At 35.9% G+C, this 19,031-nt stretch overlaps 1 protein-coding gene across 2 annotated transcripts; it reads right to left on the reverse strand.

The window, feature by feature from the left end:
• Positions 1 to 1,624: 1,624 nt before the first annotated feature.
• On the reverse strand, positions 1,625 to 18,394 carry LOC116263837 (exonuclease 1). Of its 2 annotated transcripts, XM_050080385.1 has the most exons (15): positions 15,456 to 15,556; positions 13,310 to 13,419; positions 13,152 to 13,233; positions 12,867 to 12,990; positions 10,224 to 10,361; positions 9,892 to 10,101; positions 8,117 to 8,293; positions 7,944 to 8,015; positions 6,295 to 6,403; positions 4,738 to 4,967; positions 4,569 to 4,620; positions 3,789 to 4,099; positions 3,630 to 3,681; positions 2,238 to 2,451; positions 1,625 to 2,154 (listed from the first exon to the last, which is right to left on the reverse strand). In XM_050080385.1, the coding sequence occupies exons 3-15, from the start codon at positions 13,163 to 13,165 to the stop codon at positions 2,058 to 2,060; spliced, it is 1,800 nt and encodes a 599-aa protein (XP_049936342.1). In that variant the 5' UTR covers positions 13,166 to 13,233; positions 13,310 to 13,419; positions 15,456 to 15,556; the 3' UTR covers positions 1,625 to 2,057. The 2 variants fall into 2 exon arrangements, with proteins under 2 accessions (XP_049936342.1, XP_049936341.1); XM_050080384.1 differs by lacking the exons at positions 13,152 to 13,233; positions 13,310 to 13,419 and adding an exon at positions 17,969 to 18,394 and having other exon boundaries at positions 15,456 to 15,575.
• Between the last annotated feature and the right edge of the window lie 637 nt (positions 18,395 to 19,031).

Raw genomic sequence — 19,031 nt, forward strand, 5'->3', positions numbered from 1 at the left:
ATATTTCTAACTCCTTTGACGATTATATTCCATAGTTCTGTTCCAAAGCCTCGCGCATATCAAAATTCTTTGAATCCTAATTCTAGAAAAGGACCTCATATTACACTTGGGATTTCTTTAGTAAATTAATTATTTACAAATTAAATAAAGGAGCGCTACATAGAACATATAATCTAGAACGTATATGAATCTCTCTCTCTCTCTCTCTCTCTCTCTCTATATATATATATATATATATATATATATATATATATATATATATATATATATATATATATATATATATATATATATATATATATATATATATATATATATATATATATAAGATGGAGAAATCTTCTTGCTTCTCACAGCACACTATCTACTGCATTGCATCGAAGTATTTAACCATGCCTGCACAATGTAATGCACCGGATGTCTATGCAACCACAGAGGTAGCTGGCTAATTTCTATATATATATATATACACACACACACATTTGCACCTAGACAGAGTCCAAGATAGTCGGAGGATTTCCCATATAAGCAGGTGCAAATATGTGTGTGTGTATATATATATAGAAATTAGCCAGCTACCTCTGTGGTTGCATAGACATCCGGTGCATTACATTGTGCAGGCATGGTTAAATACTTATCGATGCAATGCAGTAGATAGTGTGCTGTGGGAAGCAAGAAGATTTCTCCATCTTATATATATATTAGTAGCAGAGATCTTCCAAGAAGTACACTGCTACATTAGTAGATTAGTAGGCGTAGCAGAGGCCTTCCAAGAAACCGTGGGCAAACTGCATGGAGTGCCCCACGAGGCTCCCTCTAGCTACTAATGTAGCAGTGTACTTTTTGGATAATGCTGCTTCGTTTGTCCGACTGAGGTTGTTGTTGTATCTGGGAGATAGCTTCCCTGAAATCTTGTAACAGTCCAGCGTGTGGTCCTGGGAGGTGCGCTGCCTCTAGCTGCGGCAGGCCTCACCACAGCCTCAGCCAGGAGGTCGCATCACGTTGCCCCTCGCTGGACAGCGAGATGTCACAGTGGTGTGTGTCATCTACACCCTCGTCGTTCAGCGAAGGGGTTCAAATGTTAACCGTTGCCCCTCACTGAACAGCAAGGATGGGACAACGCTCCCGTCGACTCCCTCATTGGAGAGCAGGGACGACATTTGGCCATCACAGCTCGGGATCCTCTTTTCCTAATTTCCAAAAGGATTACAATTCACTAATAATTGAAAAAAAGGAATCTTACGTATAACCAAACAACTTTTATCTCTCACTTGGGAAGAAAATTGAAACGAGTAGAACCTTCAAGTTAGTCTGAATCACCTAGAATGTAAGTACTAACATCTTCAAGCTGCAGGCTGAGCTTGCTAAAGTAAGACACGACCATGCCCCATGGGCCTAGCAAGACCATCCTAGTTAAAGCACATGAAGGACCGATGGCTTGCAGATCCTTTTTACTGCCTGTCAGAGAGGAATTGGATACACAAAAATAAAGATATGGACATGTCTGAAGCATGATGAGTTGCTGACGGATCAATTTTTTTACATGCCAATCAGAAAATGAATAAACACAAACACATTTGCCTATTGATTATAAAGATTGCAAACTCATGCATGATCAAGTGTATAGGAAACCTACTCTTGGGTAATCATTATGGCAAATAAAATTCGTTTCTTTTCTTGACATAAAATTTTGACAGGTATGGCAGATAGACCAGTTTAAGATATCTTTACATTGTTTCTTAAATGCACAGCAGATCAGGACTGAAAAAATGGAACATACATACAATGATGACTTTTTTAGTCACCCAAGGTTGCTGAGGCATGGCCCTCAACGTCTCGTCAAGCGTATACAAAAATAAGAGATACAATTCATCAAGAGAAAAAACTAAAATTGTGACCGCTGGCCAGGAACCCTCAACAAAATGGAGTTACAGAATTAGCAGATCTGCTCTCCAACCCCATAGGTTAGGACTTCGTAGTCATACTTTAGGTTGTATGCTCTAGGCTGCGTGCAGCAACCAAAAAGAATCTGAGAGGCTGTGAAGTCAGCATATATGTCACTGTAACATCATTTTTTCTAAGCCATTCCGAAAAGGTTTTTGGTGCTTTGGAACGTACATGAACTTGCTGAAATCCTGAGACCCGACATTTTTCCTTCAGATAAATGAACATCATAGTAGTCAGACAATCATATTTGTGTTTCTTTGGTCAAAACAACAGTAAATGAGGATGCTTACATAATTTGACAAGCATTTTTCACATCTTTAAGGGGTGGACGAAGGCCACTGGCACGACAGCCTGATGCCTTCCCTTTGAATGAAGACATAATTGAAAGAAATCTTTCCATTGATTTTTCTGCTATGTAGGAATATTCTTCCAAATGTGAAATATCACATGGCAGGCTCTTGTTACATGAAATTTGCTGCACTAAATGGTTGCTGACTTGATCACCTATAAACAAAGCACTTTTATTAAGCTATACTTCAAAGTTGGAACACCTCAACCTTCCCTATATTTGAAAAGGAAATGATAAGTTAACGACTAAAAACCTTCATCTCAAACAAGTTGCCCAAGATGCATGACATCTAATGAGATCAATGTCATAGGCTCCCCATACCTTTGATTTTCATCCAATATGCCATATTTCCCGTCCTTCACCATGTACATTTCACAGTCCCATGATCAACCAAATTTTACAGCCATGTATATTGAATAAATGCAGATACTACCCCATATTTCAGAAGTTCCACAACTATCCAGATCAGTTCTGGTTATATAGACTTAGATTGAAATAAGCACTGGGGACTCGAGCAAAACACAAATACATGCATGTGTTTGTACTTTGTAGGCATGAAAGTAAATTTTTTGTGTATCCATGTGTACATTTAGTTGGATCCAGTATTTCGGTTTGGGTTTGGATAACTGATCTTGATCCAGTGAGTACAAGTCAGCAGTTTTTTGTTTTTCTCATTACTTAAAGGTTTAACCTGACAAGCGACTATGGGCGGTACTATATGCATCGATAGACTAGTTCAAAGACATTTTCACATGAAAACAAACATAAACTTAGAATTTGTGTTTTGCATAGTAGGAAGCCAACTGTCAGCTAAGTAACACGGACTTTTCAAAAAGCCAGCAGTTTGGGATGCAGCCACTGACAATTTTCATTTCTTTTGACAGAATTATAGCTTGGTTAATCGATAGATAGATAGATATTGTTTGCAAAACCTGCATGCATGTGTTTTTTGAAAAATGTGGTGTGTTATATAGATTGTGAGGTTGAAAGTGGAAGTTCTTCAAAGAAAAAACAAAGACGCATGCATCACTTTCCCTTCAGGACTCATCTCAGTACTCTGGAGAAACAGCAAGGATTGCAACAATTAAGGCTTCCCAACATGAATTACGATTCTGCTAAAGGCATGACATCAGTGATATATTAATCTATTTTGAATGGTCTCTAAAGAAAATGCCTGCATTTCCTTTTCTGCTCAACAAATCCATGTTGTATGAGCCTATGAGGGAAAAAATATCCAAATAAGATATGCTTTACTCATGCAATGAATCCAACTATCAGACATTAAAAAATGAGATAAATTTGCACCATCGAAAAGAGGGGTCTTAGATCTTACTTGCTGTGTTCAGAGAATGATCTGTTTGCCTGCACGTGGCCCTGGCCAAGCTCTTGGAAAAAAAAAAGAAGCCATATTATGCACAAGAACACAGATTAGAGCGGTTACACCAGAATCCATTCGATATTTAACAAAAATAAGTTCAGAAAAAAGCCATACTTTCCGAATTTTATGTGCAGGGTTAGGCTTTATCATCTTCTCGGCACATTCTTCATCTATGTTATGCCCTGTGTTCAAAACGCCACAATTTTCATCTGATAAATCGGCAGTGAAATAAGGACTTCTCGTGATGACCTTCCTCTTTAATTGTTTTTCCTTAATGGCAAATTCATCTGATACACTCTTATGCACATGTGACTCTTCAATTGTTGAAGGTGGAGCACATTTTGAAGTGAGAAACTGTTGTGTTGACATATTAGAATCTGGAGTAACTGGGGCACCAAATTTAGACTTCACCTCCTTTGTTTTCCCTTCAATGGAAAGGATGCAAATGTTAAACGCATTAAACTGAAGCCTTACTTAAAAACAGCATTGCAGACTCTCAGACATCATGATTTTTTCCTTTTCTCAAAAACTGGAGAAAATAAGGAAAACAAAAAAAAGAAGTTCACAATATTTTGAAAAAAAATGCCAAAATGAAAATATCACATTTATCTCTTTTTTTATGTTTTTCCCATTCGTTTGAGAAAAAAAATGTTTTTAATGTATTTGTAAGTTTTTTGATGTCTCTTTTGATATTTTAATAACTATATTGAATCTTCATCAACGATTTTGTAAGAAAATTAGTAAAAAATCAAATTTTGCATTTTTCTATTTCTAAATTATTTGACTGAAGATCTTCATGACATAAACAAACTTCCTGATTAATATGTGCGAAAAACCATGCTGACAGCAAAGAAAAATAGTTAATGTAAAGGAGGAGAGCCTATAAGAACATACCGGTTCCAGCAAGATCCAAAATTTCATCTTTTGCACCAATAATGTCTTCTATCTGTTATATAAACCATGCTTCCTTTAATTTGTCTTAGTGCATTTTATAGTAGCCTATGATGGAACAAATATGACTCAACCATGTAAGTAAAATAAAGGGAGAAAAAGTCCGGCTCACCCTTGATGTAAATGCAGAATGGTTGAAATGTCCTCTTGATTTGATGCTTTTCAGTTCAACTAAAGGCTGCTTGAAGATACAATTAGTACCGCTTGTTTGCTGTCTAGTTAGGTCAGAAGTATTAGACAGATGATCATCAGTGTTTTGAGAAGATTCTTCTAGCTCCTCATTCTGCTTACATCTAATCCGAGGGGCCTTGAATTTCCTTTTTGCTTCAACTGATGCTAAACCTTGGTAAATAAATGAGCATTAAAGTTGAACAAGAAACTAAGCATGGAACAATCTGGTACACATTCTTCCTTTTTTAGAAAGTGAGATCATCTAATATTTTGTGTCTATCCCAGAAAGGATTGAAATCAATAGCACATGAGATATAAAATAAGCACGGAACAATCCGGTACACATTCTTCCTTTTTTAGAAAGTGTGATCATCTAATATTTTGTGTCTATCCCAGAAAGGATTGAAATCAATAGCACATGAGGTATCAATTTTCTTAGGTCAATTATGTAAATATCTGGACATAAAAAGAGATGTTCGGAATGGCGGATATAGTATGAGCCATGAATTAAATGCTACCACATGTATGAACCAGCAGGTGCAAGTATATGCATGTATGTAACTAATACTATATATACAATTATGTACATATTACGCATTGTGTATACCATAGTCACAAATAACATCTTGTAGTTTTAAAGAGCGATGTTTTTCTCGGGTATAATACGCCGAGCTTGAAAAGAACGGGAAAAATAAGGTAAATTTTTAAAAATTTAAAAAAAACTAAAACGGGGGGAAAATGAAGTAGGTGAGAAACTAATAACACAAACATCAAAAGATAAGTAGATTTGTAACAAATAAAAAATAGAAAATGAAAAAAAAAACTTTTTGGCATTAAAAAAAGTGAAAAAGTGAAAAAAAAGCAAAAAAAAAACGTGATAAAAATGCATTTTTTCGTTTTTAATATTTTTTTCAAAAAAATGTGGTTTTTTAGTTTTAAACGGCCATTTAATTTATCACGTTTTTTTCACATTTTTTTCAACAAAAAACGTGGTTAACTGTTTTCTGTGACTATGGTGTATACACATGAATGCATGTACGCTATAGTATGCACGTTTGTACTTGTTAATTGACTCTAGTATCAGATAGAGGAGCCTTCTAACATGCATGACCTGCAGTAGGTTTCAACAAAATCAACAAGTTCTATTATTCCTATTAAGACTTAAATTCTATTTTTCACAAACAACTTTCTAAACAGTGTAGCAGAAGAGGTAATACGGAAAACAAGAATATCCATAACTCATACGACAATCTTTGGGTTGTCTGAGACATAAATCAATTCCAATTCTCAGGAGTTAGTCTGCAGTTTATGACTCATCTTCAACTTGTTGCACTTATGACATTCAAATAATTGATACATAATCTACCCATCCATGAAATCAGGCAAATGAATCTAAGATCAAAAGTATTGATATTGACCTATCTCTGTGTCCTTGACATAATCCTCTCTTAGTGCATGAAACAAAAATCTAACAAGGAAAGCAATTTTAGAAGGATACAGAAATAGTTCGTCATAACATTTTTCTGCACAGGCAAAACCATTTGTTTCTTTAGTTGAGGTTGAAATGCTTTAACTATATATTTGTCAAGGCCCTGTCTCATTTCCCCCTGCATGTCAACAAAGTAAATGTACTAAGAGGACAAGTAAAAAAATTTTAATGATTCCTCTCAATGGTTAAAACACATATCAATTTGGTACATTGACAAGCTAAGCAGGAGCATTCATATAACAATCACCGTTTAGATGCCTGAGAAGATGTACAACTGCATCTGTCTAAGATGAAAACTAGGTGACTCTTCATTTGGAGAAAAAGGCCACATACAAACAGTGGGTTGCCGAGAAAGAAAGTTTTTTCAGTGAATATATTCAAGATCCAGCCCTTCTATTATAAATACAGTGCAAACTGGTAAATAGAACTGCTAATTCAGTGCAAGGAAGGTACATAGCACCAACAAGCAAAATAATGGAAATAAAAGAACAAGATTTTAAAGACTAACATTATAAAGTTAGGCTTGCTGAAGAGTAACAATCCACAATTACAAGAAAAACTTGCTTTTTTTTTTCTTATGAACTATAAAGTTACAGGCACTGGCTCATGAAAGTTGTTGCAAGAACAGGTTGCTTGTGCTAAAAATACTAGAATTCATAACAGTTATTTTCTGAATCTTCCCTCTTGAATGATCTACAAAGACACAAATGGATGCAGCAATGGACAAGCCGAAACACATACGATAGTGGCAGGAAGGTGACACTGTAGATTTTGAAAAAGTGACAGGCTTCCAATACAAATCCTTACCAATGAAACCGAACTTTTTATACAACTATTCGTAGTTAATCATGTAATGCTTTTAATATATCTAGGGGAGGGGATATCATATTCCAATATATTAAGTACAGATTTGGCATTGCACATAAGAAAGGCTTCACAAATCATAATAGACACCCATGTAAAGGAACAAAGCCTTCCAAGTTAAGACAAAAGAAGCTCTTTATGGACTGAGACATCATTTCTGTCTCGAATTTCCAAAGAGAATGAATAAACACAGACTCAAACAAAGATCCACTAAATGTAGTTTAACCATATATACTTGTGCATCTGAAAGGTTCCCTGAATGAAGTTGATCATGTATTCTTTCTGAAATATGTAAGTTCAGAGAAAAGAGTGGCAGTGAAGAAGCATATCATTCACTTCATGGTAATGAATCATTATCCTCATCTCAATGCTATATAGAGGATTATACTGCAAGCTCATTTTATGGGGATGTTAGGTCTAAAGCAGTCAAGATCCTAGGTCATATGATAGAAGTTAGGCATATGGCAATCCATCAAACCATCAGCATGGAAATAAATCTTCTCCATTTTCCAAAGGATAACAGAAAATATCATTTGAGAACCTCATAGAACAGATAACCACCAACTGCAACACAGAAAGCAAAACATAGTTTATATTCACTATTCTGCCTATCATTTCCTGCTTCATTACCTCTAGAGGTATATGATTTAGCTTCAAGCATCACAGAGTTGTCAGTTAAAAAAACACAGAAGTTAAAACACCATTAGTACTTGTCAATTCACAAACGAAGGATGACAGCATATGAACTTCCTCAGAAGGTTATAGAATGGAGCACAGCAAATAAGACAGAGTACCTGAAATGGCACTTTAGTGAATGGATCAAGTTCGCCTCTTGCTATCCCCTTGGCTATGTTCTGGGGCATTATTGTTTACATAGTTAAGAAAGAAAATAAGAAGATTCGGAAATGAAAGATTGTTCAGGTACAACATCATGTGACTATAAGAAAATGAGATCTAACCAAGGATATGGTCCTAAAAATTCCAGGTCAAGATCAAGTTCAGCAGGTGGTTCAGATAAATGCACTATGTCTTCAGTGGAAGGGTCGTAGACACGTTGATGTCGAAATGTCCAAATTGCCTTTTTGAAGTCTTCTTCATAGGAAGGTGGAACCGACATACCGTTGTACCTCAAATGCTTAATAATCTGTAAAGGAGATGAATGAGAAGGAGCAATTAATTAGTGGTGGATGTACCCAAATACACACCCAAGTTCAAACAAGACTAAAAAAAGGTCTCCACATATAAATTAAAAATTCATTCACTCAGTTCAGACTCAACAAAGAAAACAAATATCTTAGGGCCACAAGTCCAACAATTTACACAAGCATGTGGGATGTTCACAAGAATATGTGCTCATTCATGCACCATATCTGGAGATGTTGAACGCTTCATTAGCCAGCATGTCCTAGGTATTGATGAACAAATAAAGTAGAATACAAAAAGTCCAAAATGTTAAACCATGGAAGTCCACAATATATTCAATGGGTGACAAAACTTTCCCTAAAATTTGAGGATCTGGCAAGATGTTTGTTGCCTTTGAGAAACTTAGAGCAAGAAAGAGGAAAGAGAGATCAGGTTGCCCAGTGGGCAACCTTGAGAGGGTCCAGGCATCAAACCATTAATTGGCTGTCTGTGTACTTGATGCAATACACTGACTGCAGCACACTAGCAGTTGCATCAATGGCTGAGATGCCTGGGCAAGCAGATCCGCTTTCAAAAAAAACGAGAAGAGAAAGACGAATGCTTGAAGTAGTAGTCAAAGACTCAAAAGTACTAGGTTTACCTGGATGGTGAACCTTCAGAAAGGCCTAGATGGCTCCTAGGCGGGCCAAAAACAGTAAATTTGAAAAAAAAAAAGAGGAAGAAGGAGAAGAAAAAGGAGAAAAACAAACGGAATGAAAAAAGTGAAGAAAGAAAAGTAGACGAAGAAGAAAAGAAGGAGAAAAAAGATTATTCTTTGACTTGAGTGCCCGCCCAGCCTAGTCGAGAAGGAGGCGATGTAGGGCATAAGCATGCTTTTGACTGCTGATTACACATGCATATCTTCATGGAAATTGGATCAGTAGTAAGCAATTAGACCATGCCCAAAAGTTAGATACTGTAAGAATGCCAGTTTATTTTATACCAGAATCCATCAAAAATTAGGAACAACATGTTCCAGCTTGAATGAACAGGAATTATTCTTTATCCATGAAGGAATCACCATTCAGAAGATACCCAAATCTTTGCTTTCCCATGTCAAGTGACAAATTATCAAGTGAAAAAAGTTGCCTGGCCAGATGCAACAGGGATTTTTATGAAACAGTCATCATAGTAATTGCTACTTCCATGTTTTTTGGGGTCTACCAAAATTTATTCCTATTTAATTGGACAGGAATTAAGTTTTCTTCTATAGTATTTATACATAAAGAGCTCATGATAACTGGAGATCCTAATCATTGGTTTTCCATGAAAATTCAATCATTTTCGTATTGTGCCAAATAGTGATAGTAGTCATTTTAATGAAAAGCCACACTATGGCTTTTTCAATCAATCTATAAAACACAACCTACTAATCTAAATGGACCTGAGAGGCCTTAAAATGCCTTAAAGCCTGAACGGCATTGCCAGCAGCAAATGTGTCTATATTTGAAGTTTTGAACAGCACCCAGCATGGAATTTGAAAAGAAAGAAAAAAAACACATTAATGGAGCCGCTTTGTTGTTCGATCATTCTTTAAGAATATCTTAGATGTACCAGTACCTTTTTGTGGCATTTAAGCCTTTGAACCATTGCATGGGCTCTTTTTGGACCCATACCAGGCAGCGACTGGAGATAATCACACCCACTTAAAATACACATCTCAAGAAGCATTTGCTTTGTGAATCCAATAAAGTTCAATTCCCTATTCTGTTGAAGTTTCTCATGCTGAAAAAGGAGACCATCACCATACTTGTCCATCTTGAAGATAATCTGAATTCACAAAAAAATAGTCAGGACCTATACTCAGTGGCAAGTACCACCATATTGTTCTATCAGAACAAATGACTACCATCCCCAAAATAAACCATTAAGTCTCAAGAAGTGATAGCTACTTTGGTGCAGCCAAATGGAATTAAGTCTGAATCCTCTGTGATGATAGCCTCAACTCGTTCATTAATAGACAAGAATGCCATTTGTGCATCAGCTTCATATGGAGCAACAATGTACTCAACCTTTTCTTGCCTTAGCACCTACAAGATGCAACCATGTAAGTAAAAACAAGAGAGACGTCTTACTAAAATATTATTAGTTTAAGGACCTTGATTTTATAGAAAAGTGAAGCTATCATAGAAATTCAATTGAAAGATAAAAAGCCAAAATTTTATCAAAAGCACAAAAAGATAAAGACAATGCAGTGTAATGAACAATGGATTTATGAAGATTAGTCACCATAATCTGGTTGAGCAGAAAATATTGAGAAGAACAGGAGGCGAGGCACACAACACAAAGTCAGTACTCTCAATCTCAGGATATGTTATAATTTTAAGCATGTAAAGGATCAGGATTTGGGTCAGATCTAATCTTTACCAAAGTTGGCTTAATCAGATTTTATGTAGTCGGGCTCTAACGCTATCTTTTAAAACCAATTAAGAATTAAAATCAGCATCTTTTGTTTTGGGAAGAGTTGCCTTTTGGAGAGCACGATATGAGGAAAGTTCTAAGCTGTGATCAGGGAGAGTTATTGTGTATGGTTGGGGAGGCTGGAAAGGCAGTGGTTTACCATGTGGCAAATGTCAGTGGTTCTAGTCTGCTTGTCTCCAGTCCAGCTCATGGTCCAACTCTCATAAGATCTAAAACCTATATTTAATTAGGTCAAATCTTTATTGGATGTCACTCAGACATTTGACTCGAATTTAGATTTAGTTAAAGAACAGCATACCAAATCTGTATCTGATTAGGACCTGGATCCAGAATCTTGTTAGATCCCACCAAACAGATTCAAAACAAGACCAGTTATCAGATTTTTATCTGATCCATTTATGTTCCCATCTAATTTTGTTCTGTTATAAGATGCATTATACAAGATAGGAAATAGGAGAATAATGCCCCGAACATATAAACAAATCACAATCATATCCAATGAATAAAGTTACCCAATACATGCCATTTCTGGATCTGTATCAACTCTGGGTTCAAACCCAAGTAGTCTTAACACATCTCCTCAAGTTGTACATGTCTTGAATTGTTAACAACTTGTCCGTAAGACACCAAAAGCTGTTTTTTATCAGCCCTTTCATGAATAGATCAATTATTTGGTTTCCAGTATAAATGAAGTGAGGCTCAAGCTTCTTATCTTCAACTTTTAATGAAATATTGATCTATCTTACTATGTTTTATGAAACTATGATGCATGAGATTGAGGCAAATGATTATAGGACTTCATTATTGCATAACAAAAGATAGGTTCCAATCCAATCAACAAATGCCTAATCCACGTAGCCTCCACAGTGTCAGCAACTATAGATCTATATTTTAAAAGGAATTTGAAGTAGCAACAGCTTTTGTTTTCCATTGCTTCAACACACTAGATTCTCCCGAAGATACAACAATAGCCTAAATCTATTCTTGCCTCATTGGGATCTCCTACCTGACCTGCATTTATGTAAGTGACTTCACAAATACTCAATTTCACCAATTTGTGTTGTAGCAATCCGGGGCTTGCAATCTCCTTGCTCTGCTTAACGAATGATGTGCATATTTGTTAGGATATGGTTCTTTGTGTCCACCTCAAAACCAAGAAAATAAGGATAGCCTTATATAATAGATATAGAATTGAGATCCCTTCTTCAAATTCACACTCAGGATATAAAATTCTTGCTTCCAATGTCTAAGAATAGGTTTAAAACTTTAAACTAACTTGTCTAATAACTTATTGTAGAGCAATCATCCGAGATTGCCACGAACACTTCTTGAGGGAAAGTTGAGGTAATATACGTGAGCAAGGCCTAATTTCTTCTTATCCAAGTGATGTACTTAGGGTTCCAAAATAATTTGTTAGAGAACCACTTTATCATTGTTTTTCTCGCTATGTGATAAGCGGCAAAACTAGAACTAGTCCATCCATTGATAAAAGGAATGATATGCCTTTTCAAGTCAAGCGATTGAAATTATTGAATTTTTCAAACACAAGCTGATTCAGGAAATTTGAGAAGTTCGAAGGCAAAGATGAAAAATCCATGATCAAAGATAGAAGAAAAAAAACCGAGAATGAGAAAGGTTTCAAGGGCACAAAACAAAAAGAAATTATTGTTCATACACAATCCAAAGAGACATCAGCAATCAGGCCAAAGAGTAATAGTTATTTTTGTATTTGAAGATTGGTCTCCCTTTCATTTTTTCCCTTTGCAAGATCACAGCCCTCAACAATGATGGGCCGGAAACTGATGCTCAGACTGTCTTATAGATACGTGATGATTCTGTTGGTTTCACATGATCAGAAATTTTGTAAAACAGACCACAATTCTGGTCTGAAGAGTCTGAATAAAAGAAGGTGACACAAAGGACTTCGCAGAACAAGGAAAGGAAAAGAACCAAGTTTGATTTCAGATGACTGAAGAGGAATAACAAATAAGAAAAATTAGAAGGGATACCCTAACACTCAACAGCATAGGATTTTGGACTTGGAAAGGAGAGAGTCTAAAACAGATCTTGACAAGATGTCTTGACAATGATCATGTCCAGAACAGAAATATCACCTGGATTAGTTCAACTGCAATTGAAGGTGAAATATCAACAGCTTTCTGGTAGCATTCAAAAGCTGCATTTAGATTGCCAGAGGACTCGTGCTGGATGGCACGCTCAAGGTTTTCCTTCCTTGACCTGCAAAAGTATGCAAAAATATGCATATCTGAGATGGAGTCTGGAATAAATGCCAATCCGAAAAGCTAATGATACAAATGCTTGCTTAAAAAATGAATTTGATAGCTACGAAAGGGAAAGCACTAGTGAAGCATCGCAACTACAAAGCAAGAGCTACTCACTTAGAAAAGATCATGCAATCATAATGAAACCAAGATTGCTACCTCCAGTTGCTCAGAAACATCTTGTTTGCAAAATGAAAAGCTACAAGTAGAAGACTTTTTCAGCTTCCATCAAAAAACTTGTCTAACTTAAAATTATAAACTGGGGATAAGCAAACCTTCTTGTTTTTTATTAGCTTAGTAAATAAGCCTTGGTCTCTCAATATAATAAAAGGGGTTCTACTGTCAACATAAAATGTGCTCCAAGACATGACTGGGATATCACCATCTGCAGGCACCAATGGCAAAAAGCAATGAGTTCTTAGGTTTTTCACCTACTAGAGTCTATTGTAATTCATTTTATTCACCCCTCCATCAAGAGAAACGCACTAGATATTTTATTCAAAACCCATTTGCAGGTTTCTTATTCAGACTAGCAACCAATTGGAAAGTTCTGAAATGGCCTCATACAGGCAATTGGCTGCCTGATTGCTGTGACCCAAGCCTAAACTACTCTTGCTTTCGACCTCCATGGAATTTAGCCTACAATGAAATGCATGACTACCATCTCTGAAAAGTTTATAATCACAGCTACATCAGTCATGCTACTTCATTTCAACCCCTTCCAAATCACTTTGGTTGACCTAATAATCTAAGAAGAAATTAACATATCTATACACAAAAAGTTGTTATTAGTCTACCTAATATATCTCTGCAAGACTTCTTAATTATTAAGTACATACATTTACAACTTTCAAAACATAGACGAGATTAACTTGTGGTCTCTAGAAAAGCTCACTTCCAAAAGATTTTAAATTTAGGAATTCTTATCATTTTTATAGTTCTTACTTTTAAAATAAAAGAAAATTCTGGAAACAGGAAAACTTACTTTTGTGCACTAGAAAAAATTTAGCTGATACTACTAAAGGCAACATCATTCGCTATAACTGATATAGCACAATCAGTAATTGAAAGATCTTTGATTCTCTGTGGACTCTAATGCTGAAAGAATAAAAGACGGACGGCTTACTTCCGCAATGTATCTAAGAGCCATCAGGTTGCCAATGTTTTAAGATCCAACTGAATTCTCCATTCCTAATTCAGACTCTCAGAGGCCCCCCTAAAATTAGTGTAGCATCTGGTTACTGAAGATGGTTAAGTTGCATAAACATGATATGGTACTAGTACAACAGTAACAGAAGCTATAATTGTCAAAAGGTTTAGGAATACCATGTTTTCCTAAAAAAAAAAATCATGAAATATTTTCATTACATGGTTAATTTTTTTCAAAAGAATTTTGTTTGCATTGAATTTCTTGAAACAACATAAGATTCAAAAAAAATGCAATACCCAGCACATGGTTGCAAATTTCAAAAGTTTCAGATTATCAGAAGAACAAGAATGAGCACATTTACAGTATCAAGAGAAGTAAAGTCAGCTCATTTGAATTCTTTTGACTAACTAGAGAATATTTGGGACAGTAGTTGTATGCATTGAAGATTTGAGACAAATATCCTTGGGGGCAGTATCCAAAACAAAGTACTGTCATGTTAATCTGAATGTCATGTGGAGCATGTGAACATTTAGAACGTGACATCCATACACATACATGTACATTTATTTGTGGGCAATGAACAAAAAGCAAATAATTACTATAAGACTTTAGAAATGTTATTGCTATATTATAATGCTCGAATGATTAAAAAGATAAAAAATCAATCTCCATCACTGATATAGTGTAAAACAGACCTTATTTTTAATATTATGTATCTAAAAGTCTAAATAGACCAGCTAAAGATGTTTTTGGACTATCTACATGCTGCCTGGTAAAACATACAATTGAAATCATAAATACAAAAAATGGTATTAAATAAGTTAGAAAAAAGGATCAGAAACCAAAATATCTTTTGAACTCGTAGTATACAGTCTGTTAGTGACATGGTAGTATAGTACCAACCAAAGTATCTTTCAGCTGGTAGTGTACTGCCAGTGACATGGTAGTATAGTACTACCACATCAAAAAAATTTTGAGGACCACCATAACCAACTTCCCCTTCTTCAGGTTTACAAAATCATTTCCACTGAAAAGAGAAAGCAAGAAGGTAATGTATGTGCAAAAGAAACATCTTAATCAAGTTAAGATTTACTAAGAACATCAAGTGATGAAAGAAGGCACGCATGAGAATCTTCTTCGTTGCACAAGAAGCCAAAGGGTTACCAGTAAAGTAACTTCCTGAAAAAACAAGCATTGGCCAATGGAATCTTTTAACACAATTTGCAAGTATTGGGGAGAAGAATGATTTCAGCAGGTTCTGATAACCATACTTTAATCGCTTGGACTCCTGCTCAGCCTTCATTGGAAGAAGTCCACCATCAAATACAAGAATAGGTTTAACACCATTGTGCCGCAATAGATTAACTCTATGCATGCAGTAATCAATATGCCTGTGCATCCAAAAATTAGCCAAATTAAATTCAATAGCATGATCAAATAGCTAATGCAAGCAGTAGAAACAATGTAATCCAGAAGCCAGTGTTTTATCCTCTAAAGTTTAAGCCACTATATTACCATTTAAGGAGGATCTCACCTGGTAATATTCTGGTCTGTGGAGGCGTGTGATCGATGTTATATGAAATAATAATAGCACAAGAATATAATGACCATTTTTTTATAAAGCAACATGCAATTTATCAAATAAGATGGCTGACTAAGAACATGATCCAACATGCCAGATTTTAGACATTTCAGCTTGATGTTATATCACTGTTGAAAATTTTTTAAGTTTTAACTACAAAAATAAAACGAGATGATGACCTCCTAATGTAATATTATCATGTACATAATTTATGGTTTGCAAGCCTTCAGAAAAAAAAAACCAAAAAAAAAGAGAGAGAACATGTAGGTAAAGAATTTACACAAGTTGCCAAAAGTGAACAAAAATATGGAAAATAGAAGAGAGATAAGGCATTCTAAAGTTCAAGAAGTATGAGGTGTGGAATGCATTACAAGTAAACAACAAATGGGATGTGACTAAAAGTTGCATTGGAAGAGAAGAGAGAAAAAAATGAGAAACAAAATAGAAATTGAATAGAGAAGATGAAAACTGAAAAGTGAGAAACTAATTGAGAAACAAGTAAACCTTCAGATTTTACTTTTAGGCTATTAAAAACATTTTTTTTTACATTACTGAGAGGTTAGAGGCTTAGAAGTTGGAAGCTAAGTAACATGGACTCTTCAAAAATGTGGCCATACAATTTGCCTTTTTTTCTTTTGGTTGAATTACTGGTAGAACCCATAGCGTTTTAATTGTCAACCGTTAATATCTCTCTATATATATATATATATATATACACTAGTCACAAATAACGTTTTGAAGTTTTAAACAGCGAAGTTTTTCTCAGGTATAATACAGTGAGCTTGAAAAAAACGGGAACAATATAGGAAAAATATGGCAAACTTTTTAAAAATTAAAAAAACTAAAAAAGGAGAAAAATAAAATAAGTGAGAAACTAATAACACAAACATCAAAAGATAAGTAGATTTACAACAAATAAAAAATAGAAAATGAAAAAAAAAACTGTTTGGCATTTAAAAAAATGAAAAAAAAAACACACAAACTAAATGCATTAAAAACATTTTTAACATTCTTTTCAAAAAAACGCATTTCTTTAAAGTTTTAAACACCAATTTAATTGATCGCGTTTTTTTGAAAAAAAATGTATTTTTTGTGACTATGATATATATATATATTTATATTTATATATATGTATGTATGTATGTATCCTCACGCTGCTCACACCCACACTTGCACCTCTGTGATAGCTGGAACATAGTTGGTAGGGATTATATGTTGTTTTCTTGTGCTTGACATACCTGTTTCCTTTCAACTGTGTTCCGTTCCTTAAGGAATATTCTTGCTCTGAGGTACTTTTGTTGCTCCGATGCACTTTTAAAGCAATCAAAACCAGAAGTTTTTTCACTAAAATGTTAAGCGACAACAAATTTTCTGGTTAAACATCTTGAGAATGATTTTGTACAATCCATAGATAATCATAATTAATTTAATGGGGCCTCAGTTCAGCAGAAAACACTTGGAAGTATGTTTCTTTGAAGTTTTCAAGTTTATGGGACGCAATTTTTAAGAAGCTACGAAATGAAGAAATGGTTCTGAAAGTGGTCCAATCATTTTGGACTCAATTGCAATTGAAAGCAGTAAACAAATCGCGATAAACATGAACAAGAGGTTATGCTTTTCTGAAAAATAAACTTCCTGTAGACCCAAGCTGGCTATGGCTGCATATTACCATAGCAGATTTGTCTGTTTGTTTGACCAGCTAATGGCGACTCTATCACGATTATTCAGAACAAAGAATACACAAGAAGAGCCACAACCGCCCTTATCCGTAAAATACCGCGGTAATCACTCTATTGCAGGTAGTTGCCCGCTTGACAATTTCAAAGCAATTGGTAATTATTATAACAAAATGTAGATTCCCTATTTTCCGAGTTCTTTTCTGATAGATTAGATCGTGAACCTTCTGTCTGTTTCCTTCGCATTTTTGCTGAGACGGAGAAAGTGGGGCGGCCGCATAAGCAATTAATAAGAACAACAACAAGAAGACAAGGTTGCTATCAACTCGGTCGCCAGCTGCTATAACGAAGATGAAGTCTAACAATTTATCGGTAAAAAGGAGGTTACGAAGACAAAGACGAACCAGAACCATGCAAACTTATACGCCCCAAAACTATCAGGAGAGGAAAGGATCACGCAAAGGAAGAAGGATTCATGTTAAATTATCGATCGATATTACACAGAGACAGATCGAGCTCCCATTACCTGTAAGTCTTGTGACCCTTGCAGAGTTCCATGCTGCAGGACAGAGCCCCCTTGTGGAGCCACGAATAGGTATCCACAGCGACGAACTGGCCGGCAAACTCCTTGATGTGGGTAGGTACCATAGTTGATTTCAGCAGCGGGAGGAGGCCCGGGATCCCCATTTCCCGACCGACCGCAGAACAAAACTATCAAGATCGGCTGCAAACAACTCTCTCTCTCTCTCTCTCTCTCTCTCTCTCTCTCTAGGTCAAGAGAAGGCAGATGACTGCATTTTGGGGAAGCGATCGGCCACGTGAGGGGAGGAAGCGAGTGAAGCGCGCGGAGCGTTCGGTGGTCTTCCTTTCTGAGAAGAAGGAGAGCGCGCCAATGGCTATCTATGCCTGAAAGATCGAATCGGTAGAGAGAGAGAGCCTATGGGCTCCCCAATTTGGCGGGAGTCTGAGCGTTCGCGAATTCAAGAAGCTAAGACAGCATTTTTGACATCACACGGACACGATATTAATGCCACTGTCTATTCGATACAACGCGACACAGTAGGTGAAAGCTTACTCTACCCTGACTCAGCCTTAACTCGCCCGATTCAACTGCCATAATTTACATTGTGGTTATTTTAAAACTTGACCAAGCAAACTCATGGACTTGGTAACCTGATTATTTGTCTATTTGAGTTCAAGTCCAAGCCCGAGTCACGGGTTTACTAATTATCTATAAAACAATAGACAGAATTGAGAGAACTAACTATGAAAAATGTAAACACAAGACAAAACATACAAAACAAATATAACATAAATCAAACATCAAACAGAACATATAAAACAGAAAACAAATGCACATAAAAAATGTGGTGTTTTATTCTAAAACCATATAAACAAGACAAAAGTATAATAAACAGAATGTCGTGTCCGTTTGTTCAGAGTTATCAAACGATCTCTTATTGAGAGATGCAGGTCAGACTGTTCGAGAGTACTCTTCGAGGGAGAGGAGGAGCTGCGGCAGAGGGACGAAATGAGGGGGAAAGTCGAGCGGAGGGAGGGGATGAGACTCGAGCACGGGTGAAATTCCA

Source organism: Nymphaea colorata, chromosome 11 (genome assembly GCF_008831285.2).
Source record: "Nymphaea colorata isolate Beijing-Zhang1983 chromosome 11, ASM883128v2, whole genome shotgun sequence".
Lineage (NCBI taxonomy): Eukaryota > Viridiplantae > Streptophyta > Magnoliopsida > Nymphaeales > Nymphaeaceae > Nymphaea > Nymphaea colorata.